General features: G+C 38.8%; 1 protein-coding gene across 4 annotated transcripts; it reads right to left on the bottom strand.

Moving 5' to 3' along the window:
* Positions 1-4,129: 4,129 nt before the first annotated feature.
* LOC107799584 (phosphoinositide phosphatase SAC6) lies at positions 4,130-25,241 on the bottom strand. 4 transcript variants are annotated; one of them, XM_075250017.1, is made up of 23 exons: positions 25,126-25,241; positions 24,987-25,003; positions 24,149-24,316; positions 23,974-24,057; positions 23,487-23,614; positions 23,292-23,383; positions 22,725-22,782; positions 22,514-22,570; positions 22,401-22,434; positions 22,202-22,282; positions 21,832-21,938; positions 21,352-21,378; positions 20,703-20,789; positions 20,529-20,606; positions 20,253-20,323; positions 20,069-20,167; positions 19,065-19,164; positions 18,867-18,975; positions 18,692-18,764; positions 6,831-6,924; positions 6,199-6,291; positions 4,881-4,947; positions 4,130-4,418 (listed from the first exon to the last, which is right to left on the bottom strand). In XM_075250017.1, exons 3-23 carry the CDS (start codon positions 24,294-24,296, stop codon positions 4,288-4,290), a joined length of 1,818 nt encoding a protein of 605 aa, XP_075106118.1. In that variant the 5' UTR covers positions 24,297-24,316; positions 24,987-25,003; positions 25,126-25,241; the 3' UTR covers positions 4,130-4,287. The 4 variants fall into 4 exon arrangements, with proteins under 4 accessions (XP_075106118.1, XP_075106119.1, XP_075106117.1 ...); XM_075250018.1 differs by having other exon boundaries at positions 24,965-25,003; positions 25,126-25,237; XM_075250016.1 differs by having other exon boundaries at positions 24,987-25,127.
* Between the last annotated feature and the right edge of the window lie 525 nt (positions 25,242-25,766).

The following is a 25,766-nucleotide window of genomic DNA, read 5'->3' as shown; positions in this document are numbered from 1 at the left end:
AAAATGAAATATTTGAATTTCATTTGAGATTTCCTCCTTGACAAAGGAATATTGTCCCATATTGGAAGAGACAAAGATTTTTGATGGGTATATATACAATTGCACTTCTTCTGGCTCTTAAAGAGTTAAGAAGAAGGCAAGCCTCGCGTTGTCGTCGTCATCGCTCGGCTTCAGCTTCGGATTTCTTTGACCAAATAATTGATTGATTAATTTTTTGGACCAAATTTATTTGTTAATGATAAATATTAACAGAATTCAACGGAATATTAATATTAAATTCAACGAAAATATAAAACATTTTTTTTTCCGTTATCCGTTTTCAGTTTTTCGATTTTGTAACTGAAAATTAACCTCCCTCTTCAATTCCCGGTTTATTAAATAGCCATTTATGTTATGACCGTTTTACATAAACAACCATTCTAAAGAGTTGCACCTCTTCAATTTTGAACTCAACATTGGCTATAAATACCGGTCCATTCTCTTAGATTTTTCATACGATTTTCTGAGTTTTCCTCCTTTCTTCTGCATTGTTTTAACTTCAAAGAAAGCAACAGTAAGTGTGATTTGCTACCGAACTTTGTGTTCGCTAAAACACTGAGGTTTGAAGTACCACTACACCAGTGTTCGTTCTATCCTGGGAGAAAATAATCCACAATCTTGGGTACTAGGAGAGAGTTAAATTCTTTAAGGAAACACTGTGAATTCAGTAGTTGATATTAACTTCTGTTTCGTTTATATTTCTGTTTATATGCTATTTTATTTTCTCCAGAATTATTTTACAAATACAGTATACTAACAATAGCAACAATAACAATATAAATACATAAATCTGAACGTATTTACTCTAAATCCTGAATTCAGCTTTATCAATTGATGGATTGAAGTTAAAACATCTACCTTTTCGCAGGTGATTATCTCAGAAGCTTTGTTGGCTTTCAATTGTTACGTTTTGCCTTTATGTAGCCACATTTTAGTAATAACTTTTGGGACATTATTAGATCCGTCAAAATAGGGTTGGCCCGTGAGGCCCAACCCAACCCAGCCCGTTACTTGGGTAGGATTGAAATTTTTTTAGCCCATTTAAAATTAAGGCTTATAAGCCCGGTCCAAGTCAGCCCGTTGACCCTTAAGGTTTGACCAAGACTGGGCCAGGGCCGGCCCGTGGGCCAAAAATTAATTAAATTCAAATTTAAATATTTAAAAAAAAGTAAAAACTAAAATAATATTAACTATAATCCCTATTTTCCAACATTAGATTTACCCTTCCATATCAACTAGAATTTATATTTTTGACATGCATGTAGTATGACAAGATTAGTTTTTCTTTTGCTTAATTAACAACGAACTAGGAAAGATTTAAGTGACCAATAGTAATTTTTTTCAAAAGAAAATATTACTTTACGTGGCCAATAATCAGCTTGATTACTTTAATATATTATTAATTATTAAATTGCTCTTCAGTATGGAAAAAAGTCAAGTTTTAATACCCAAAGAAAATTAACAACACTAGCAAATTTTAAGAATTTTAAAAATTTTATGGACTATAATGATGAAATCAACAAATAATGTTAAACCTAAATTAAAAAATCTTAACATATAAACTTATTGAAGGAGTTCCTGAACCTAAGGAAAGTGAAAGAAAAGTACTAAAAAAAATATTCATGTAACGTTAAAAAAAGAAGAGCTACATATAGAGAATTTGCATTGCAATTACGAAATTCCTTGTCAAATATCAAGATTCTTAGCACACTCTAAATAAACTGAAATCGTCCATATGATTAAGAGATTATGCCATGAGAAAATATTCAAAGATTTGAAAAATATTTTTTTTAAAAAAAAAAATTGAAGGGCCGGTCCGCCCTAGCCCGCGACCCTCTTAGGGCTGGGTTGGGTTGGCCATTTTAAGACCCATATGGATGGAGGGCCGACCCCTCCTAGCCCACTGAATTTAAAAGTTCACGAGGCTTAGGCTGAATTGGGCTAGGCTAGTCCGTTTTGATAGCTCTAGACATTATTATGAATTGATGAAGTAGGACAATCAAGTGTTTTTCGTAAAAACACTTCATCTGGAGCCACAATGTTGTGATTTAATTTCTAGTATATCTAATTCATCAAATTATTTACCAAATTTTAGTTGAAACAGTTCTAGAAGGGGAGACTTGGCGTAACTGATAAAGTTACTGCCATGTGACGAGAAGGTCACGAGTTCGAGTCGTGAAAACAACTACTTGTAGAAATACAGAGTAAGGCTGTGATGGGCTTACAATGCCTTAACTTTATGTTTTGCTGATCTAACAAACTTACTGTCAAAGAACCATATAAGGAACCTGACACACTTGATACACATCGTAAATAAACGGAGTCCAGCTAATGTGAACTGCTACAACATCAAAAGATAGAGAATCAACACAGGGACCTGATACCCTTGTGTTTCCCTGACAGCAGTATGAAGTCAACTGTCTACAGCTGGAAAGTGACTGCATGCACTGTACACAGAAACAGTGCAACACAGTTCTGCGGTCACTTCTCATTTGACCTACCAAGTGATTATACCATTCAAGTGATGTCATCTATGTTGTATTAACAAAAGGAATTACAACAAAACATCACTTGAACACTTGAGAATTCATTCAAACATTCAAGCATTCAATTCTCAAGTGCATCAAGAACAAAGTTTAACACTACTACGGACCAGTTCCTAGAGCTAGTATTTTTTATGTCCTTAGTTGGGTTGTAACTTTGTAAGTGTTCTTCATTGTAACTCCTACTTTACTTATCTAGAAGCGTTACTTAGGAACCCCTTGTAAAACCATAAACCCTTAGTGTTTGTCGTGACTAGAGTTAATCATGAGTTGAAGTCTTTATAATAGGTGTATTGCAAAATGGCTTGTAATAGGTGTATTACAAGTTAGTGAGGGATTAAGAGTTTAATTCCTAGATTGCATAGGTTGTAATCTAAAGTTGCTCATAGTGAGGTTGAAATCCTACAAGTATAGGTCGTGGTTTTTTATCCCCTTGAGCAGAGATTTTTCCACGTAAAAACTCCCTGTCTTATTTACTTACTGTTTCATTAGCATTCTCAGTGGAAACTCATAGAGGACCCGGTCTCTCTATAATTTGGTGGACTCATATATTCTATCAGACTGCGTACGATAGACCCTTGTGGTCCGATCCTTCCCCGAACCTCACACATAACGGGAGGTTAGTACACCAGACTACTTTTTTTTAGTCGAAACAGTTCTTCGAATAACTACTTTGCATCTATTTTATTGAATGGCGCTACATGCCATAACATTTTAAGGGGAAAGGATAATGAAGGACGAAGAAATAAATCAGACAAGTTAAGAGAAACAGTAAAGTATTACCATATCATGTGCATTGAATAATGCATCATCACGTTGATCTTTTTTTTTTTTTAAATAACAATGGTGTTCGGGCCGTCTTACGCGCATCTCGATTAATTCAATGTGTATATAAGATTCAATGTGATCCGACCCTTCCCCGGACACCACGTATACCGAGAGCTCAGTGCACTAGGCTGCCCTTTACTCAGTCTTACTTCTTAGTATAACAATAAGGAGTCGTTTGGTATGAGATATAAGAAGGTATAGGGGTGGTATAAAAATTTAATACCACCTTAATACTCTGTTTGGTTAGCAAACTAGGTATAAGTTATCCCGGTGTTAATTTTAACACCTGTATAACTTATACCTTATAGAGGGTGGGGTAATTAGCACCGGTATAACTTATACATTCTTCTTAGAAATTATACAATTGTCATTCTTAATACAACATACCAAACAGTGAATAATCAACAATCCCAGTATAACTAATTCTAACATAACTTATACCGGCATAAGACCTATTCCAACCAAACGACCCCTAAAGGGTTACCACTTACCATATCATGTGCACTGAACAATCCATTATCACGTTGAAGGGTTCATATTTTTCTAGACTGAAGATGTAGTAATCTCGCGAATGGTGATGATCCAAACAGATATACAATTGCCGAAATTACAAGCCAACAATTCAACTTCTATAATTCAATTAATAAATACCATTTCAACATACATATGATCACGTAACTAGGGCCTTTCAAATGAAATGATTTCAGAAATAATTGACATTCATGTAACTCGGACCTTTCAATTATCAAATGAATGGTCGAAGAGAAGGTTGTCAACACATGAAAAGAGTACAAAATTGCCAAAATCGTTACAAAGAATACGACAAATCTGGCAATTTCAGCTAATATAGCTACTAGCAAGCATTCTGAATCCAGGATCAACACTTTGATTGGTGCAGGCTAGGCCTGTTACAGAACATTCGACCGTTGGCCCTCACAAATGCAGCTATGCCCAAACTTATGCTTGCCCAGACCATTGCATATAGCAAATTCCGAAGATCAAAACGAACTATAGACAGGGAAATAAAAACAGGAAACATGTGTAAGGTTTAAGACATAGAGATCGTAAACAGGTAGTGTCGTGGCAACATAATAAGCAAAGAGGTTGTGAAAGACTAGATTTGCCATCCTCCAGAATTTTAACACATGCTTAGAGAAAAGATCAAGACAATGCAAATTAGAGAACATTAAATTATTCCTCATCTTAAATTATTTGGTTTTGCCGATTTTGATGAGATACTGCAACGTACTCCTTCTGCAGTTCGGTTCTTCTTAAATCCTTATTATGATGAAGTTAAATTATTTATACCTGACCTGAGTATAAAATATGATCGAAGAATTATTAGCCCATTATTACCTTATTCCTTTTTTTATAATGAAGGAATTAAAAGGATTTGGATTCTTGAATAGAACTTCAAAGATAATGATTGAAGAACACATTAAGAAAAACTTCTAAATTATGACAACTCACCTTTCCTCAGCGACAATAAAGAAAAGAATAACCCCGTCATTATCAGTGCCAATGCTATAGGAAATGACTGTAATCACATAAGATACTTGTCAGGAAAATGTCGACCCTAATTACTACTGACGGTATTGAAAGTTAAGGTAAACTGCATGATGCACACTAAAGACTATATGACTGTCATGAATAAAAAGGAAATGAGATACAAGAAATAAAAAGAAAATAATGTGAAGTGTAAACCCTGATTAACGGTTGTCATGCTGAATAATTGGGGAGTAGATACCTTGATGTAAAAACAGTTGCACCAGCCCAGAAAGCAGAAAATGACACCCCTTAGCGAATTGAATAATACCTAATCAAACTTAGCTGAAATTCACAAAGGTCTCTGATAAGCAGAGCAGCGCAGATTTCTTTCTTTCCTTCTATAGCTATCAGTACTGTATGATCATTATTATTGCCCTAAATCCACTTTGACCGAATGGGGCATAGACCAATTAGACCAATAAGGAACAAATTCTTATTTTATGGCTTCAATAAAGGCCTAGTATATGCTTTGGGCCAAAATCACTAACAATGTATCCGTAAAAGTGATAAGCTCGTCAAACTTTTAAATAACAGAAACATATAAGACTGACGGGTTAATAGTCGATAGATTGAACGGGGATCAGTGAACACTTCGGTCTTAAGTCAAAACAAATTAAGAGTATTGGTGTACATGGGCTGTCCAAATACTGGTAAATTCTAGCTGTGAGGGCTCAAAGAAGTTGCATTTATATCTAATTTGTGTTGGTGGGGTGAGGCCACAACTGGATTGATGGACAAAATTGGGAAGGATGCATCTCATTACATAATGCTTAACACTATATCCTGAATGTCCAACTTAAAAATAACTAAATGCTTTGACAGGTATTTGCAGCTGACAGTGACTTTTGAGGGATTATCAATAAAAGAGGTGTGGTGGGACAGCCTTCAGAAAGATTCAACAAAATTACATACCAAAATAACCTTTCTTCTGTGCAGCAATCAAATATCATTCTATCATTCTGTAGTTCTTTCACTCTTTATAAATCTATATGAGTTTCTTTTAATAAAATTAGAGATATTGTCACGTAAACCCGTGTTTTTTCCCTGTACCCAGGCTTTAAACCGAACATAAAGAGGAGGATACTTAAGAACTGGAAACATGAACTTCACTTAAACTACATTATAGAAACCTTACACTGATGAAGTCAACAATTTGCTATGCCAATATGGTCTAATCAATTGAATCTGATGAATGTGAGCATGTTAAACATGATTAAACAGCATAAGTAATAGCACTCACAGCTTTAGTCTCAATGCCTCCTTTTTGGGATGACGGTTTCATGTCTCGAGGGACAGATAAAATATAGTGTCCTTGCAATAAATCAATGGCATCCTTCATGATATGAAAAGAAGGAATTAAGAATTCAGTTTCCAAATTGGAAAGAGAAGCTCAAAATCGTCATGGCCAATTACAAATTAGGCACTGGTATACATAACAGATTGAACATTATTAATCAGAACATCTCCTAGTAGCTAGGGCAGCCCGGTGCACTAAGCTCCCGCTATGCCCAGGTTCAGAGAAGGGCCGGACCACAAGGGTCTATTGTACGCAGCCTTACCCTGCATTATTGCAAGAGACTGTTTCCACGGCTTGAACCCGTGACCTCCTGATCACATGGTAGCAACTTTACCAGTTACGCCAAGGCTCCCCTTCAGAACATCTCCTAGTAGTTAACAAGAAAATAATCCAATAAAATGGCAGCACATTGCAGATGGACTCGGGCACGTGAAGTTTAGTACAGTTCCAAAATTTCAACTGGCAGATTAGTATGAAACCAAGTTGCACGTAAAAACACATAATAAAGGCTACTTCCACTTGATGTGACGTACAAACCTGAGCAAAAACTAACTGCTGGTATGACGCATCATTACCTGTTTTGTACCATCAACAAAGTTGTTCAAGTAGTATCGTGTTAGAGCATTCCATCCATCAGTGAGAATCCCCTGGGCTGTTCTATGACCATATCTGCAAATCGAATAACAAAGTAGACTTTGGTAGTGAAAATGATGCATGCATAAAAGCTAAATCCCAGAGCTTAGTGCTCCAGGATATCATGCAAAACATGTGTTAAAATTTTAATCTCAAAACTGAGATATTTCGCAGGATGAACAGAAGTCCTTTTAGTCATATTACTGATTATAAAAGAATAAACCTAATTGGGCATGGATGTTATAAAGCAACTTCCAGAAGCCATGCAACTTGACACCCTCAGTGTTGTTTCTGGGTATTCAATAAAATTGAGACATCAGGAAACAGAGATATGTGAAAGATTCAATAGCACACACTCTGTTGAAAATGTCAAAAGTCCCACATTGGTGGGTGACATATTTGGTTGGGATTGTTTCCCTATAAAGGAGGCCTAATGTTTAGGATTTAAACATAGCTCTCATTTGCCTTCTTATCTTCTTAAGACATTTGTATCTTCTCTCTTTAGTATTATTTCACTTGTATTTTGGAGTGAATAAAATATTGGTTGTGTCCGAGGAAGTAGGCAAAATTGGCCGAACCTCGTAAATTCTGGTGTTCCTTTTATTGTTGCTTTATTGTCTTATTTATTATTTGGTGGCTGCCATAATTTTTGGTATAGTAGTTGTGATTCATTCACACTATATACATTTGGCTTCCGCAACAATTGGTATCAGAGCCAAGGTACTGTCTAAGTATGCTCTGTGGTTGCAGCATAGTCTGATCTTCCACATCAGAAAAGATTTATCTTGGTAATTGAGTCAAGGTTCTGTCTGAGTATGCTCTGTGGTTGCAGCTTAGTTTGATCTTCCACACCAGAAAGGAAATAATCTTGATTTGTGTCGTCAGCTATTAAATAATATTTGTGTCAAAGATGAGAGACAATAAACAAGAAGAATCTACATCAAGTGTGAATAATACGTCATCATTGACATCTTCGCTTATGACAAGAATTGTGTCAAATGCGAAATTTGCGGTAGAAATATTTGACGGGTCAGGACATTTTGGGATGTGGCAAAGCGAGGTTCTAGATGTCCTTTTTTAACAAGGGCTGAATCTTGCCATTGAAGAAAAGAAACCAGATGTTATTGGAGAAGAAGATTGGAAAATTATCAATCGTGTTGCTTGCGGTACCATTCGATCCTACCTTGCTAGAGAGCAGAAATATCCATACACAAAGGAAACTTCTGCAAGTAAATTATGGAAAGCACTGGAGGATAAATTTTTGAAGAAAAATAGTCAAAATAAATTGTACATGAAGAAGAGACTATTTCGCTTCACCTATATTCCTCGTACCACGATAAATGAACATATCACCAGTTTCAATAAGTTGGTCACAAATTTGCAAAATATGGATGCAACTTTTGATGATGGTGACTTGGCCTTGATGTTGTTGGGGTCACTCCTGATGAGTACGAGCACCTTGAAACTACTCTACTCTATGGGAATGATGAAATTTCTCTCAGAGAAGTTTGTTCGGCTTTGTACAGCTATGAACAAAGAAAGAGAGAAAAACAGAAGGCGGAGAAGGAGAAGCACTGGTTGTGAGGGGTCGTCCTCAAAATCAAACGAGGACAAAGAAAGGAAGATCCAAGTCAAGATCTAGACCCAGCAAAGATGAATGTGCCTTTTGTCGAGAAAAAGGGCACTGGAAGAAAGACTGTCCGAAGTAGAAGAATAAGGCCAAACATAACAATAGAAAGGCCATTATGGATTCAAATATAGCTGATTGTGATGATTCAAATTTCTCATTAGTTACAACATGAGTCATCAACATCATCAGACATATGGTTGATGGACTCGGCTTGTAGCTATCATATGTGTCCCAACATGGACTGGTTCGTGGATTTTCAAGAAGGAGAATATGGAGTCGTCCACACAGCGGATAACAACCCTCTTACCTCATATGACATTGGTTCAATACGATTAAGGAACCATGATTGAATGATCAGAACATTAATAGATGTTCGATATGTACCGGGTTTGAAGAAAAATCTCATCTCTGTGGGGGTCCTAGAATCAAAAGGGTTCAAAATCATTGTAGAAAATGGAGTGATGAGAGTATGCTCCGGTGCACTACTGGTAATGAAGGCCAATCGGAAGAACAATAACATGTACCGTTATCGCGGTAGTACAGCTATTGGGACATCGACAATAACATCCAGTGATGAAAAAGAGGCAAAAGCAACCAGGCTATGGCACATGCGTTTGGGACATGCTGGAGGAAAATCCTTGAAAACTCTATTAGATCAAGAATTGTTAAAAGGAGTAAAGGCTTGCAACTTGGAGTTTTGCGAGCATTGTGTCAAAGGGAAACACACAAGGGTTAAATTTGGTACAACGATCCATAATACTAAAGGCATTTTGGATTATGTACACTCTGATGTTTAGGGTCCTTCCAAAACACCTTCATTGGGTGGGAAGCACTATTTTGTAACCTTTGTTGATGATTTTTCCCGAAGAGTGTGAGTGTATACAATAGAGAGCAAAGATGAAGTGTTGGGAATTTTTCTCAAATGGAAGACGATGGTGGAGAATCAAACAGGCAGGAGGATCAAGTGTATTCGCACGGACAATGGAGGTGAATACAAAAATGATCATTTCAATAAGGTTTGTGAAAATGATGGCATCGTCCGACACTTCACTGTCAGACATACACCACAACAGAATGGAGTGGCAGAACGTATGAACCAGACCTTGCTGGAGAAGGTACGGTGTATGTTTTCCAATGCTGGCTTGGGCAAAGAATTTTGGGTTGAGGCAGTTACATATGCATGTCACCTCATTAATCGTCTACCACCTGCTGCTATTGATGGCAAGACACCATTTGAAAAATGGTATGGAAAGCCTGCTGTAGATTATGACTCTTTGCACGTGTTTGGCTCAACCGTATATTATCATGTGACAAAGTCAAAATTGGATCCAAGAGCAAAGAAGGCTATTTTTATGGGGATTACTTCTGGAGTCAAAGGATATCGCTTATGGTGTCCTATGACAAAGAAAGTAATATTCAGTAGGGATGTTACCTTTGATGAATCTGCTATGATAAATAAGGTAACAGAAGATACCAAACAAAATAAGGGTGCTTCTAAGCAGGTGGAGTTTGAGGGAAAATTTATTTTTCCTACACAAGAAGCAGAGGAGGAAACAAATGAAGATTATCCTCTGGAAGAAGAGCCAGTAGAGAGGGAGATTCCAACTCAGGAACCTCAACAACAACTTGAATCAATTGTAACTAGTAGGCCAAAAGGACAATAACAAAACCTGTTCGTCTTATAGAAACAGTTGCTTGTGCCGCCGCAATTATAGCTGATGATGTTCCTACCACTTATAAAGACGCAGTCCAAAGTTCAGAAGAAGATAAGTAGAGGATTGCCATGAATGATGAAATACAATCCCTTCATCAGAATCATACATGGAGATTGGCCAATCTCCCGAAGGGAAAGAAAACAATTGGGTGCAAATAGGTATTTTCAAAGAAAGAAGGATTTCCTAACCATGAAGATGTTCCCTACAAAGCAAGATTGGTGGCCAAAGGATATGCTCAAAAGGAGGGAATTGATTACAATGAAGTGTTTTCTCTAGTTGTAAAACATTCCTCCATTAGAATTATGTTGGCTTTGGTAGCACAGTTGGATTTGGAACTAGTTCAGATGGATGTAAAAACTGCGTTTTTACATGGAAAGTTGGAGGAGGAAATCTACATGACTCAGCCAGAAGGATTCAAAGTTGCTGGAAAGAAAATATGGTATGCAAACTTGAAAAATCATTGTACGGATTGAAACAATCTTCTAGATAATGGTACAAGCGATTTGACAAGTTTATGTTGCGGCAAGGGTACAAGAGAAGCAAATACGATCATTGTGTGTATTTGCGCAAGCTTGAAGATGGTTCCTTTGTATATCTTCTCCTATATGTTGATGATATGTTGATAGCTTCCAAGAATTCGGAAGAAATTGATAAGTTGAAGATTCAACTGAAGAAGGAGTTCGAGATGAAGGATCTGGGTGAGGTAAAGAAAATTCTTGGCATGGAGATAATACGAGATAAACGTTCAAAGAAACTCTGTTTATCTCAGAATATTTGAAGAGAGTACTACAACGTTTTGGCATAGATGAGAAGACTAAGTCAGTTAGTACTCCACTTGCTCCCCATTTTAAGCTAAGTACTACTATGTCGCCAAAAGATGGAGCTGAACAGGAGTACATGTCAAGGGTGCCATACGCAAATGCTGTTGGTAGCTTGATGTATGCAATGTCCTGTACGAGACTTGACATTTCACAAGTTGTTGGAGTTATTAGCAGATATATGCATAATCCAGGAAAGGAGCATTGGCAAGCTGTGAAGTGGATTCTACAGTATATTCATAATATTGTAGATGTTGGGTTAGTTTTTGAGCAGGAAGGCAATCAATCTGTAGTTGGATATTGTGACTCAGATTTTGCGGGTGATCTGGACAAACGAAGATCAACTACTGGTTATGTGTTTACTTTTGCAAAGGCATCAGTTAGTTGGAAGCCTACTTTGCAGTCAACAGTTGCTTTGTCTACAACAGAGGCAGAGTGCATGGCTATTACAGAGGCTGTGAAGGAGGCAATTTGGCTTCAGGGGTTGCTAAAGAGCAAGGCGTTGGACAAAAAAGTATCACAATTTTTTGTGATAGTCAAAGTGCTATTCAATTAGCGAAGAACCAAGTTTATCATGGACGAAGCATATTGATGTTCGGTATCATTTCGTACGAGAAATCATAGAAGAAGGTGGAGTCACGGTGAAGAAAATTCATACTACGGAGAATCCTGCTGATATGCTGACAAAAGTGGTGACTGCGGTCTAAGTTTCAACATTGTTTGGATTTGATCAACATTGTTGAACACTGAAGATTGAAGATGAAGACACAACCAAAATTTGTTATTGAGAGAAAATTGAAGATGTGGAATTTTGCCAAAGTAGAGATTTGTTGAAAATGTCAAAAGTCCCACATTGGTGGGTGACATATTTGGTTGGGATTGTTTCCCTATAAAGGAGGCCTAATGTTTAGGATTTAAACATAGCTCTCATTTGTCTTCTTATCTTCTTAAGGCATTTGTATCTTCTCTCTTTAGTATTATTTCACTTGTATTTTGGAGTGGAATAAAATATTGGTTGTGTCCGAGGAAGTAGGCAAAATTGGCCGAACCTCGTAAATTCTGGTGTTCCTTTTATTGTTGCTTTATTGTCTTATTTATTATTTGGTAGCTGTCATAATTTTTGGTATAGTAGTTGTGACTCATTCACACTATATACATTTGGCTTCCGCAACACACTCACACAACAGATATATACAAAACTGGCAACAACAACAAAAACCACGCCTCAGTCCAAAACAAAGTTGGTCGACGATATGAATTCTTACTTCTTTCTAGATATGTACAAAACTAACATTAACCTAAAATCTGAATCATTTAGCAGCCAAAGAAAACATACAGTTGATAATTGAAATCCGATTATTTGACTAAAGCTTAGTGTGATGACCAACCATGTCATCATGCCACATAGGCGCCATTTGGCATATATTAATGCCATGTGGAAGCTTACATAAGAAGAATGCTAGCATTTGTGAGAAGATTTTGGAGAGGTGTGGACATTTACTTAGGAAGAACCTAGATCCTTATGGATTTGCTAGGAAAGTTCTTGAAATCTTCTAGACTTGTAGAGAATTCTAGAAAAAGCCCTTATCTTGTAAATATTAAAGACTTGTGTAATAATTAATATTTACACACTAGCCCCTAGGAAACTAGTATATAAAGGGGGCCATTCATTTGTAATTCACCAAGCAAACAATTCAAGTTCTCCCTAATAAAAAGCTTCCTTTAACAATTTTCTTGTGTTCTTTCTTCCATTCTCTTAGCGATCTTGAGTGTAGTAAGGCTGACTTGACATAGCAAGAACGTGAGCAAGTTGTGCAAGATCGTGAGCGAGTTGTCAAGTGCCGCACGTGTACTTGGTTAACAACTAAGGACGTGACAACGTGGTATCAGAGCGAAGGTTTCAACTAAGGGAATGGCGAACGACGGAGAAATTAACGCTGCCAACACCCAAGCCAACGTCATCCAGGATGCTGCTGGCAAGATCGGCCGTAGCAAAAAGAGGAATGCCACCAACCAGAGCCAGGAGGTGCCACCTGAGGTTGTGTCGAACGAAGGGCTTACATCCCAAGAACCATCTGCCACTGAGGCGAGCGAGGATAAAGTGGAGGTCCTTCCAGAGGACGTCTCGCTCGGTAAAGAGTGGGGGATGAAGATGAACGCGGGGATGGATGCCGTGGAGATCTTTGGCCAACGCTTGGGGAAGGTGGAAGGCACCCTTAACGTTCTTGAGGGGCACACTCTTGAAGAGATTGAGAGTATCTGAAATGACTTGGAGGGACGTACACAGATTGAGATGGAACTAAGGCAAACCATCACTGCCTTAGAGTGCAGACTCATGGAGGCTTTGAGTACTATCGATGCTATGAAGGCAAAGATAAAGTCACTCGAGGAGCATGTCAATGCTGGCATGACCGAGGTAGCCAGCAATGTTGTGGTGACGAGGGAGGCCAAGATCGAGGCTCCCAAACCCCCGGTGTTCAAAGGTGTTCGTGATGCACAAGAAGTGGAAAACTTCCTTTGGCACATGGAGAACTACTTCAGGCATGGCAAAGTGAGGGACGACGAGGCCAAGATCAACACTGCAGTATTGTACCTCTCAGAGACTGCCATACTATGGTGGAGAAGGAAGATGGCCGACGTCAATAAAGGTCTATGTACTATTACCACATGGGATCAGTTCAAAGCGGAGTTCAAGCGGCAGTTTTTTCCAAACAATGTCTTGTACGAGGCAAGGCGCAAACTTAGGGAATTGAAGCAAACAGGGAGCATACGTAACTATGTCAAGGAGTTCACTACCCTTATGCTTCAAATCCCCAACCTGACCAATGATGACTTGTTGTTCCACTTCATGGACGGGTTGAAAAATTGGGCTAAGCAGGAGTTGCAACGCCAACAAGTCACTGATATAGACCAAGCCATAGTGGAGGCCGAATCATTGATGGACTTCAGGCATGCCAAGCACGACAAAGGCAATGGCAAGGAGTCAAAGGTTAACAATGTCAAAGGTGGGGGAGACCGTGGCAAAGGCAAGGAGATACAACAACAATACTCCAAGACTCAAGATTTCAAAAAGTCGAGTGGCCGTCAGGGGTACGCCGAGAAGAAGGCACAGGTCGAGAAGAAGGGATGCTATATATGCGGAGGGCCACATGGATTCAGGAATTGTCCTGACCTCAAGAGCCTCAGTGCCATGGTACGTGAGCGGAAGGAGCAGCCACAAGGAGAGAGTCCGGGAACCTCACATTTGGGTATGATTGGATTATGTGGTGCTGTCACGAAGCAAGCTATCCAACCTACCGAGAATGGCAATCAGTACGTGGATCTCACCATCAACAACAAGCCCGCTCGTGCAATGGTGGACACTGGAGCAACTCATAATTTCGTGACTGAGACTGTCGCAGAGACTGGAATTGAAGCTTGCTCCAACCAACTCTCGCGTCAAGACCGTGAATGCCGAGATACAGAATGCTCGTGGGGTAGCTAATGGAGTTGGTGTCAAATTGGGAACTTGGACAGGTATGACAAACTTTACCGTAACCGCTATGGATATCTGTGACATCATACCGGGGCAAGAGTTCTTTAGACATTGTCATACTTTAATCGACCCCTACCTCCAACGTCTCTTGGTTATGGAGCGAGAAGGAGCTTGCATGGTACCTACAGTGACTATGCCACACGGACAGATCCAAGCACAACTCTCAGCTATGCAGGTTGTCAAGGGGATCAAGAAGGGGGAGCCCACGTTCGTGGCAACCATTGAAAGTCTAGAGGAAGACAAGAATTTTCAAGAGACAGTGCCGCCTTGCATAGAGAAGTTGCTTGAGGAGAACAAAGATGTCATGCCCGAGGAGTTGCCTAAGCACTTGCCGCCTAGGCGAGAGGTGGATCACAAGATTGAGTTGGAGCCAGGGGCTAAACCACCCGCATTTGCCCCATATCGTATGGCACCGCCCGAGCTGGAGGAGCTCAAGAAACAATTGAAAGAGTTGTTGGATGCTGGTCATATTCGCCCATCAAAGGCACCTTTCGGCGCACCAGTATTGTTCCAGAAGAAGAAGGATGGATCGCTGCGCTTGTGCATATACTACCGAGCACTTAATAAGGTTATAATGAAGAATAAGTAGCCGATCCCACTCATTGCTGATTTGTTCGATAGACTTGGGCAAGCCAAGTACTTTACCAAGGTGAATCTTTGAAAGGGCTACTACCAGGTTCACATTGCGGAAGGGGATGAGCCAAAGACAGCATGTGTGACGAGATATGGAGCCTTTGAGTGGTTGGTGATGCCCTTCGGCTTAACCAATGCACCGACCACATTTTGCACCGTTATGAACAAGATCTTCCATCCCTACCTTGATCAGTTCGTGGTAGTCTACCTAGACGACATAGTCATCTACAGTAACACCTTGGAGGAGCACATGGAGCACTTAAGGAAGGTTTTCCAAGTCTTGCGAGAGAACGAGCTATACATCAAGAGGGAGAAATGTGAGTTCGCGCAATCAAAGGTGCATTTCTTGGGCCATGTCATTAGCAATGGCGAGCTACGCATGGACGATGCTAAGGTACGTGCTATCCAGGAGTGGGAGGCACCCATAAAGGTAACTGAGTTGAGATCCTTCCTTGGCCTTGTTAACTACTATCGCTGGTTCATCAGTGGATACTCAGCAAAGGCCGCACCATTGACTGAGTTGCTAAAGAAGAACAAGCCATGGGTTTGGACGGAGCATTGTCAAAAGGCGTTTGAAGGCCTTAAGACAGCTGTAACAGAGGAGCCAGTCTTGGCGTTACCTGACTTTGCCAAGACATTTGAGGTGCACACAGATGCCTCAGACTTCGCCATTGGGGGTGTCCTGATGCAGGATAAGCATCCCATAGCATTTGAGAGCCACAAGTTAAATGAGATGGAGTGGCGTTACACGGTGCAAGAGAAGGAAATGACTGCCATTGTGCATTGCCTTCGTACATGGAGACATTATCTGCTCGGGTCGAGGTTCGTGGTCAAGACTCATAATGTGGCTACTAGCTACTTTCAGACACAGAAGGAGCTCACACCAAAGCAGGCTAGGTGGCAGGATTTCTTGGCCGAGTTTGATTATGCGCTGGAGTATAAGCCAGGAAAAGGTAATGTTGTAGCCGATGCCTTGAGCCGGAAAGCCGAGCTTGCTGCAATCACTTCAGCGAGATGGGACATTCGGGAGGCTATAAAAGAAGGCATGCAGCATGATCTAGCAGCCAAACAGCTTATCGAGTTAGCCAACAAAGGCAAGACGAGAAGGTTTTGGATAGAAGACGGCCTACTACTTACCACAAGTCGACGGGTCTACGTGCCTAAGTTTGGGGACATTAGACGGCAGATCATAAGGGAGAGTCATGATACAATGTGGGCTGGTCATCCAGGCCAACATCGCACCAGGGCCTTGGTTGAGTCAGTCTACTATTGGCCACACATGCGAGATTATATAGAATGTTATGTGCAGACTTGTCTTGTATGTCAGCAGGACAAGGTGGAGCAACAACAGCCCGAAGGACTTTTGGAGCCACTACCAGTTGCAGAGCGTCCATGGGAGAGCGTGACTATGGACTTTATTACTTTCCTACCGAAGTCCGACGGTTATGGTACTATTATGGTGGTCGTGGATAGATTTTCCAAATATGCCACCTTCATGCCCGCCTTACCGGGTTGCACAGCTAAGGAAGCCGCCAAGCTATTCTTTAAGAACGTGGTAAAGTATTAGGGCTTACCAAGGCATATCATCAGTGATCGAGACCCCAGCTTCACTGGGAACTTTTGGAGAGAGTTGTTCGACATACTTGGCACAGAATTGCACTTTTCTACTAGTTTTCACCCACAGACGGATGGACAAACGGAACGGGTCAATGCCTTACTAGAATGCTACTTGAGGCATTATGTAAGCGCGCATCGGAAAGATTGGGCAAGGCTCCTAGACATTGCCCAATTCTCTTATAACTTGCAGCGGAGTGAGTCCACGGGGCGGAAGCCATTTGAGCTAGCCACAGGCCAACAAACACAAACTCCACATTCATTACCAGCCGCGTTCGAGGGAAAGAGTTTGAGGGCTTATCATATGGCCAAAGGATGGGAGGAACAACTCGACACTGCTAAGTCTTACTTGGATAAGGCAGCTAAGAAGATGAAGAAGTTTGCGGACCGTAAGCGGCGTCTCACGGACTATAGAGTTGGGGACATGGTCATGGTGAAGTTTAACCCAAGACAGTTCAAAGCACTACGGGGCATGCATCAGAATCTGATTCGCAAGTATGAGGGGCCATTTAAGATCGTCGGCAAGGTAGGCAAGATCTCATACAAGCTTGACATGTGTCATCGTATCTTAAGATCTACCCTGTCTTCCATGCCAGCATGCTTAAGCCATATCATGAAGATAAGGATGATCAGAGTAGGGGCCAATCAAGTCGAGCGCCAATGACTATCATCGCCTCGCATGATCGGGAGATTGAGGCTATCATAGATTACCAGGCCAGGCGAAAACAAGGGCAAAAAGCCACCGCTATGTTCCTCGTCCATTGGAAAGGGCAATCACCGGAGGAGGCCACGTGGGAACGATATGAAGACTTGTGGCAATTCAAAGATAAGATTCGAGAGTTTATGCAGCAGCATTGCGCCGCGGTCGTCATAATATTGGGTAGGGGAGAGTGTGATGACCAGCCATGTCATCATGCCACATAGGCGCCATTTGGCATATATTAATGCCATGTGGAAGCTTACATAAGAAGAATGCTAGCATTTGTGAGAAGATTCTAGAGAGGTATGGACATTTCCTTAGGAAGAACCTAGATCCTTATGGATTTGCTAGGAAAGTCCTTGGAATCTTCTAGGCTTGTAGAGAATTCTAGAAAAAACCCTTATCTTGTAAATATCAAGGACTTGTGTAATAATTAATATTTACACACTAGCCCCTAGGAAACTAGTATATAAAGGGGGCCATTCATTTGTAATTCACCAAGCAAACAATTCAAGTTCTCCCTAATAAAAAGCTTCCTTTAACAATTCTCTTGTGTTCTTTCTTTCATTCTCTTAGCGATCTTGAGTGTAGTAAGGCTGATTTGACATAGCAAGAACGTGAGCAAGTTGTGCAAGATCGTGAGCAAGTTGTCAAGTGTCGCACGTGTACTTGGTTAACAACTAAGGACGTGACATTAGTCTTTATAAATCAAGATCTCGAGATAAACTATCCATGGAATTTTGCAGTTGGCATTGAAAGATTCAATGGGGATAGTCTTGCTTTTGATATGAATGTAATTGTCCAACAACTAGTACCAATGTCAATGATGGTTCATCCATGTCCATAGATTCAGGAACTTCGCCAGGGTCCAAATCCTACTGATATGCCTGTATTTGTACTAATGCACTCTCCAATATACGCTTTGCATATGAAGATAATTATACATTTTTTCACATACAGAAATATGAAATACATAACAACTTTTCACATCTACATAATGTATTAGTACACTAATAACCTACCCCGTTCTAGCAGTTCCGAATAGTTCATGCTTGCAAGATGTTATCAAAAATGTTAAGTTAGTAGATATATGAAAAGAATTTCAACACTCATTATGAATATCATTTTTCTATTTCAGCAGAACAAGAAAGTCGTTACCTGACAAAATCTCCCTTTAAAGCTGGAGTACCAGAGTACTGGATGCTTATATCATCCCCATGGTTGGCCCACACTGAAAATAGTTTTAAGGTAAAAGAAAAAACGGTTAAGACAAAGAAGTTTAATATCTATCAGCAAAGAAGCTTTAACACAGATATAAAAAATAAGTGCTCACAGATTTTGAAGCTTTCATCAAGGTTGGGGTGTGAGCTAATAGTTTCTTCAGCATCGAAAATACCAAGTCGTCTGAGCTGGAATTCCAGCATTTTCCGACCTAGCATGCTCTGCAAACAAACATCATCAATTAGAACATCTGTAAAGTGTGACGAGAAGTTAACCTAAATTTGTACGAGTTCCTCAGGAGGGAAGATACCTGAGTTACATTTGTACGGTCTAGGCAGTCAATGCAGTTGGTCCTCACAACTCCAAGTTGCAGCTCAACTTTCTCACCTTTTTCATTTAATAGAAAGTACCTATAACATAAGAATAAGAAATCCAAATTTAACGATCAAGATCAGGTGAAAAAACAATTAGATACTACAAGAAGAGAACTGGTAAGGGATGCGCTTCTATTCCACCCTGCTTAACAAAAACCCAAACACAAAGACTTACTTTATGATGCATTCAAATTTAAAGTCTCTTAAAACAACACCATGCAATTGATTGTTATTTTGGTCCACACAGAAGCTCTGTCATTGTGCCCAATGCCACCCCACGCTCCCTTTTTTCTACTCGCTCCTCTCTCTCATAATATTTCCTGACTCAATCTGCTATTTGGTTTAGTTATTCAGTTTCACCCTAATTTTCAAACCACATAAGAAGAGCTCTCTGTCTGCTGCTAGTGTGCTGCCTCTGCATGCGATACAGGTGTTTTGGTATAATCTTTTGATTTGGAGATGTATAACATGAAAGGGGACGTTCACGTTTCGCTGATTTATTTCTAATAGTTCCTGCTATGATAGAGTATACCCAGTTAAGTATTAATGTAAAAGTTGTCACAATGACTTCAAGTAGATTCAAGTGCATACCATGCTACCTTAGGTTGGATTTCTTGACTAGTTCTTGGTTAAAAAAGTTCAAGCCAGGTTTTACTGGTTTGTTTGCCTCCCAGACAGCATAAAGAGAAGAAAAACAGTTAAAATTGTTTACAATTAGCCCACCATACCCTCCACCATATCGTCCCTCTCGATTCAGGTAGAGGAGATTCAGATTCAGATTTGGAGCATACTTTTTATGTTGTCCCAAATTAGTTGCATCTAGTAATGGGGTAGAGAAAACTGAAACTCTATACAAGATAGTAAACTAGTAAACCTAAAATATATATTTGTATATACATATTGTGTTGTGTGTCAGATCTACACTTGGAAGAGGGTATACCTATTTTTAATGAAGAAATCCTCAATTTGATCATAGAGGATAGAAAGACGCTCAAAATGAACATGCCCACATATGTGGTGAAAATCAAAGTGCAAGTATCTGCAAAAGTCACCAGATATTAGAATGAAGTGTGCTGCCTATAGATTAATACCACTTACCACGAGAAATAACCTTACAGACGTACTTCGCATCCTCACCAACAACATGCTGCATTGCATTCGCGAACTTTTCACTTAGGTGTCCTTCTCCTCCATGCTGATAAGAGTTTTGGAGGAAAAAGTCAAGGACGGATAGATAAAATTGTCTAAATTTTTCAATGCAAATAAACATCTTATGTTTTTTTAATACATATCACATTAAAAGATCAAAGATGAGACTTCCTCCAAGGTATCCAAAAAAAAACATCAAGCCACGTTTCTAACAGATCAACTAGCCTAGAAAAACAAGAATGATTTTATACCTTGTTGACAAGATCAATTGATAAAACATTTCCATACTTCTTTCTCAGATCCAGGTAGTGTCGCTCAACAACTCTAGGCTGTAGAATGTTACACAACAAATTCATTAAGAGTGAAAGGCACAATAAGAGTGTTAAAGAATTGAGATACTAAAAAAAGAAACAGTGGTACTCAACTGCTTCTATAATTCTCACTATCTCAAACTTGGGCTTATATGTCAAATCAACAATCTGATTCCATAGTAATGGGATTGACCCTCTGACCTACAAAAGGCAATAAGTCTTACTCCTATGAAATAACAGGATACCTCAAACAAAAAGTGAAAATGAACATATGCACCTAAGTCTTTCACATAGAGCGCGAAGCATTCTAAAATGTGATATATCAGTAAAACTCAAGCATTCATTTAAGATTGTGAATTTCCGGACCTTTCCTTTCGCTACTAGCCAAAAGGATTTCCTTTTCTGTAAAGAGATGACTTTGATCATACACATAGTCATTATCAAATTGGACACCAAAAGGGATCTTTTATGCTTCTCGTTATACAGCTCTACAGCTTCTGAACCCAGTCAAATTAGATTCAGGAGACATGTCATTCTGGCCCACATGGAAATGAAAACCCACCCACATTTTTTATTAAACTAGTAAAGAATAGGTGATAAGAAACCTGTCAAGAAAATGTTAAAGAGATAAAAACACACCCACACACAAACACTGATTATGCGGGAGGTTATCTACTGCTAAGCAACTAATAAAAATTCAAGCAAATAGAAGATGAGCTATTGTCAGGCAGAGAGTTAATAAGTTTTATTGTCGTTGTCATACCAAAATGTACATTGCATCTCGGAGGTCCTGTATTGAGAATTAAACTGTCTTTCATCAGTAAGCTCACGAGAAAACTTTGATAAGTCAAATAACTGACGCAGTACATTATAAGAAGGATTTCTATACAGAATGGTCTGAACACCAAAAACCGTCTTGATAATTGATTTAGTTATTTCTTTAGTCTGATGACATCCTGTCCTCCACCCTAGTACTCTCGATTCCTTCTAATCAAACCCTTCTTCTATCACCAAAAGACAGGAAAACACACACACAACTTGCACCAGAGAAAGTAGAACAAAAGTTATTAGTTTAAACATTTTATCTCAACAAAATCAAGTCAACATCAAATTCTAATGTAACAGGATTTTAACCCCCCCCCCCCCCAAACAGTCATATCTACATATGTATAAAAGGTTATTTCATGAGCAACAAAAGTGTTGGTGTAGAAACAAGTCAGAAATAAAGTTTGAACAAGTGTACCTGAACAAATGATGCTGTATACCCTTTCAGCTGGATAATTTGCTCACTTTCCACAAAATTTGCAACAAATCCATCAGAATCAGCCCCTCTTCTCCACATTCGAGTGCCTACATTGATGAGCCAATTGCAGTAACCAAGAGAAAAGGTTAAGACTGATTAACTAACAGAAACTGAAGACCAGAGTAAAAAGAAGCGAGTTGCAACATGGATTCTATATAATTTGCATTCGTTTCATATACACGTTAATGAAAATGGATGATTCTTCAGAAAACTCATAACACTATCTGTGACCTTGTCCATTACTTTCATTGATCAGGCTTTGACAAATTGTAAAGTCAAGAGAAAAACAACAAGAAGAAAAAAGGAATACCAGTTCTCCTGTTGCATCTCCTTGCAATCAGCGTAATATCAATGATGTCTTTTCCAATTGCAGATTGAAAATTGTGAAAACCTTAAGATAAGTTAAGGCGTACATAAAAAAGGAACAATAATAGCTCCCATCACGCAGGAGTTAAAGTAGATGTGCTACTTGGAATAATCTGTGAATTTAACTGAATTTACAGGGATACTGCCTTGGACGACAGGAAGCAAGAATGGGTCAAGCTGTAAATTCAAGGCATAACAAATGAGTCAAAAACTTAATGAGAGAATAAAATGAACCCAAAGCACATAGATATCTGACCTTGTTATCTATCATCACTTCCATCATATAGTTGTTCCAAAGAAATCGAGGGTCTGCCTGCATAAAAGAAATTAAAAGCGATCTTTGAGATTACAGTTGCTTGTCCACCAACTAAAATAATTTAGAAGCAAGAAAGCTGCTGCATTTAAATAGATGACTTTAAGCAATCAGAGCTACACCATCACATCTGTAGGACATTTAAAACACTTACTTGTCTCCATAGAGGAAGCAACTTGGATTCATCACCCAAATCATGCAGTCGCTGAGCACTGCAGTATGAACCATAAGTATCTTACTGTTAAGCACTGCACCGTGATATCTTAACAATCAGATGAAAGACAATCAGCAATACAAATGTGTCAAATATATTCCATGCGGGCTGCAGAAGATAACATTTCCAAATTGAAAATAGAGTAATACTTTATATTTAAAAAGCTCTTAGCTCATAGAATTCACCTGTAAAAATGGTAACCTAAAGAGGTCTAATACCGAGAAATGTTGAAAAAATAAGAGAAATTGCCTTAATTTGTCGTTGAAGACAGTGACCTAAATTTCTTTCAGGGGTTCAATGATATGAGAAAACATAGAGGGAGTCCAAACAAGTAATTCGGTATACACTAACCAATAGCCCCCAGAAAGGACCAAAGACTAAATCTCTAAGCTTTAGAATTTGGAAAATATATACTTACATAGAAAATGGATTCTGTGCCTAGCCGAACATAAAAATAAAAAAAAGAAGCGACATATAAGCAGGTAGAAGGTTGAAAAGACATTTCACCTTAATGTTAAATTGACATCATAAGAGAAGTACAGACCAGGAGTCCTCTCTGCAACGTTAAGCAGTGCCAAAAACTGAGCTTCCATGTTTTTCTGCCAAAAGCCAAAGCTATATCATAGGTACATAAATGAAAATACTAGCATGAGATTAAAAAGAAACAGGAATAGGAAAGTAAATTGGAAATCGGAGACCTACCTGTTCAGCAGGAGAGTTCTTGAGAGAGTGATCGCAAGGAAAAAATTTCATTGATGAAACTTTAAAGATAGGGTGCCCGAAGTAAGATCCCACACATTCCCGTTCCGTTATGACAAGTAAATATGAACCTGAATGCAAGAACAGCACACATTAGATCAGAGCAAGTTTAGCAAGCTCAATAGCACGGCCACTTACTATCATAAGGCATAGTGGGATAAAGAGAACTCCATAATCATTCTTTTCTGGAATTTTGATGTTTCATTCGACTTCTTTCTATATATTCTGTATCTGTGTGTGATTATTTTATGGAACAAAATTTGAGAGAGAATGATTAACAAAAGGGGACAACCTTGACATGTATAAGGGATATTATTATTACTTGATATAGAGCAAATTGATAAAAGAATTTTGATTTACTGACAGCTGACCTGCTATTGAAATATAAAAGCAAAAACTTGAACTTTTAGTGCTTCCTAAAACTACTTACCAGCCAAAAGCTTTAGCATGCCTATAACACCAAATACTGTCTGAATTTTGGGAACACGAACCGAACTGCATTCTGGAACCTCATCTAACATAGAGAAAACATACAAGAAATAAAATATTGTTTGCTTAATACATATTCCAGAAGAAATTCATAAACAGGAACAGAAGCAAGTAACCTATTAGTTTCATAGATCCATCCATGCGACTAATCTCCAAACATGAACCACAGGATCCATCAGTAGGCTCAACAACATACTGATCTGGGAATTCCCAAAGTCGCATCCTTGTATATAGTTTCTGTGAAGGATCTGCCTTCTCCATCATAATTTAAAATGCTACGGACACTGAAACACAGAGTTGATTACCAAACCATTGCCTTTGTGGATCAATTAAAGTGGAATATGCAAAATATGAAAAACCAACAAAAGAATTCAAAAGGCCGGGTGACAGTGCCACAAGCACTAGCAAACTAGTGCAAATGAAGCAGCTATGTTAGGTAACTAACACAACAAAATAATGCAGCTGCAAACTCGAAACAAATTACATGTTAGGGTTACATTAATTGTACGTTGAAAGTACTTTCTTTCCTCAGAAACATTAAAGTAATTACCTTTAGCAGTTGTTGATTCTCCATTCTGATGGACTAAAAATCATATAATGAGAGAGAATCATGATTCTCCATAGCACAAGTAGTATGTCACATATGAAAGCTTTTGTTCTTTCTATTGGATATATATTCAAGACCAACTCAATCCACGCGAGGACCTAATCCTTCCCCTTCAAATGTTTCACACATTGAACCTTGTTTTTGGAAACAAGATCGTTATTTTGCAGACAAGAATTATCTCAAGAAACGTATCTAACACATTCTTGACACGAAAATTCCCAAGGAAGTTATTGCCTTTATGGACTAAGAATTTCAGGGACATTATCAAAAATTCATTAAGAATCCCGTATCACAGATGATTACAGAAAGTGAAAAATTGACGTACCTGAGAAGAAAAATGGACGTACCTGAGAAGAAAAATTGCCTGAAAATGAAAAGGAAAAGTGAAGTAATGAATCAACAGGTCAAGGGAGGCTTAGCCCAACCCAACCAAACCAAAAAGGATCAAGAATGGTAACAATGGAAGAGAAAAAATAGAAATTTTACGGGCAAATGGCATTAAGGGAGTGGGATATAACGGCTGATTCGCGTAAAATTAACGGAATACCGAACTATGCCTTAGATGTCGCCGCCCAGTTAGTGCATGTCACTTTCTTGTACTTGTCCGTTTTTCTTGTATAGGATTTAACATATATCTAGTGAAAAGGTTTACATGTAACGCCTTGTACCAAAATCTTTCGTGTCTCATCTCCATGTTCTAATACGTTGTGTTCCATTTGTCACCCGGCATGGTTTGGTGGGTACCACACAACAAATATATGAATTTAACATATACTATAACTTATGTCCCCTGAAGAATTATTATTATACTATTTGTGTATTTTAACATGTAAGAGACAAATTCAAAATTTAAGTTGATGGATTAATTTAGTATCCATGGCAGAGTCCGAGGAGCACAAAACACAACACGAAATTGATGCTCGCTAATCAAAGATAGTATAGTAAAATAGCGTCTTCATAGGGATTGAATTTAAATAATGTTCGAATAATTTCTGGTTTAATTGCTATTCAGGAGGATCAACACTTGAGTTAAATGATTATGAACTATGTTTAACTACTAAAATAGAGAAATTGACAATTGACTGCAATGAACTAGAGATTAATAGAGTTGATTTCTTATAAATGTG

This window comes from Nicotiana tabacum, chromosome 3 (assembly GCF_000715075.1).
Source record: "Nicotiana tabacum cultivar K326 chromosome 3, ASM71507v2, whole genome shotgun sequence".
In the NCBI taxonomy this organism is placed as follows: Eukaryota; Viridiplantae; Streptophyta; class Magnoliopsida; order Solanales; family Solanaceae; genus Nicotiana; species Nicotiana tabacum.
This window is presented reverse-complemented; position numbering and strand designations above follow the sequence as displayed.

What these genes read in the sequence shown, in the direction of transcription:
- LOC107799584 (XM_075250017.1), bottom strand. Translation starts at nt 24,296, where the DNA reads ATGATGGAGAAGGCAGATCCTTCACAGAAACTATATACAAGGATGCGA. An exon ending in AGAACTCTCCTGCTGAACAG is followed by an intron (nt 23,384 to 23,486) that starts GTAGGTCTCCGA and finishes GGCTTTTGGCAG; the next exon opens with AAAAACATGGAAGCTCAGTT. An exon ending in ACCGTACAAATGTAACTCAG is followed by an intron (nt 18,976 to 19,064) that starts GTATCTTCCCTC and finishes GTTTGTTTGCAG; the next exon opens with AGCATGCTAGGTCGGAAAAT.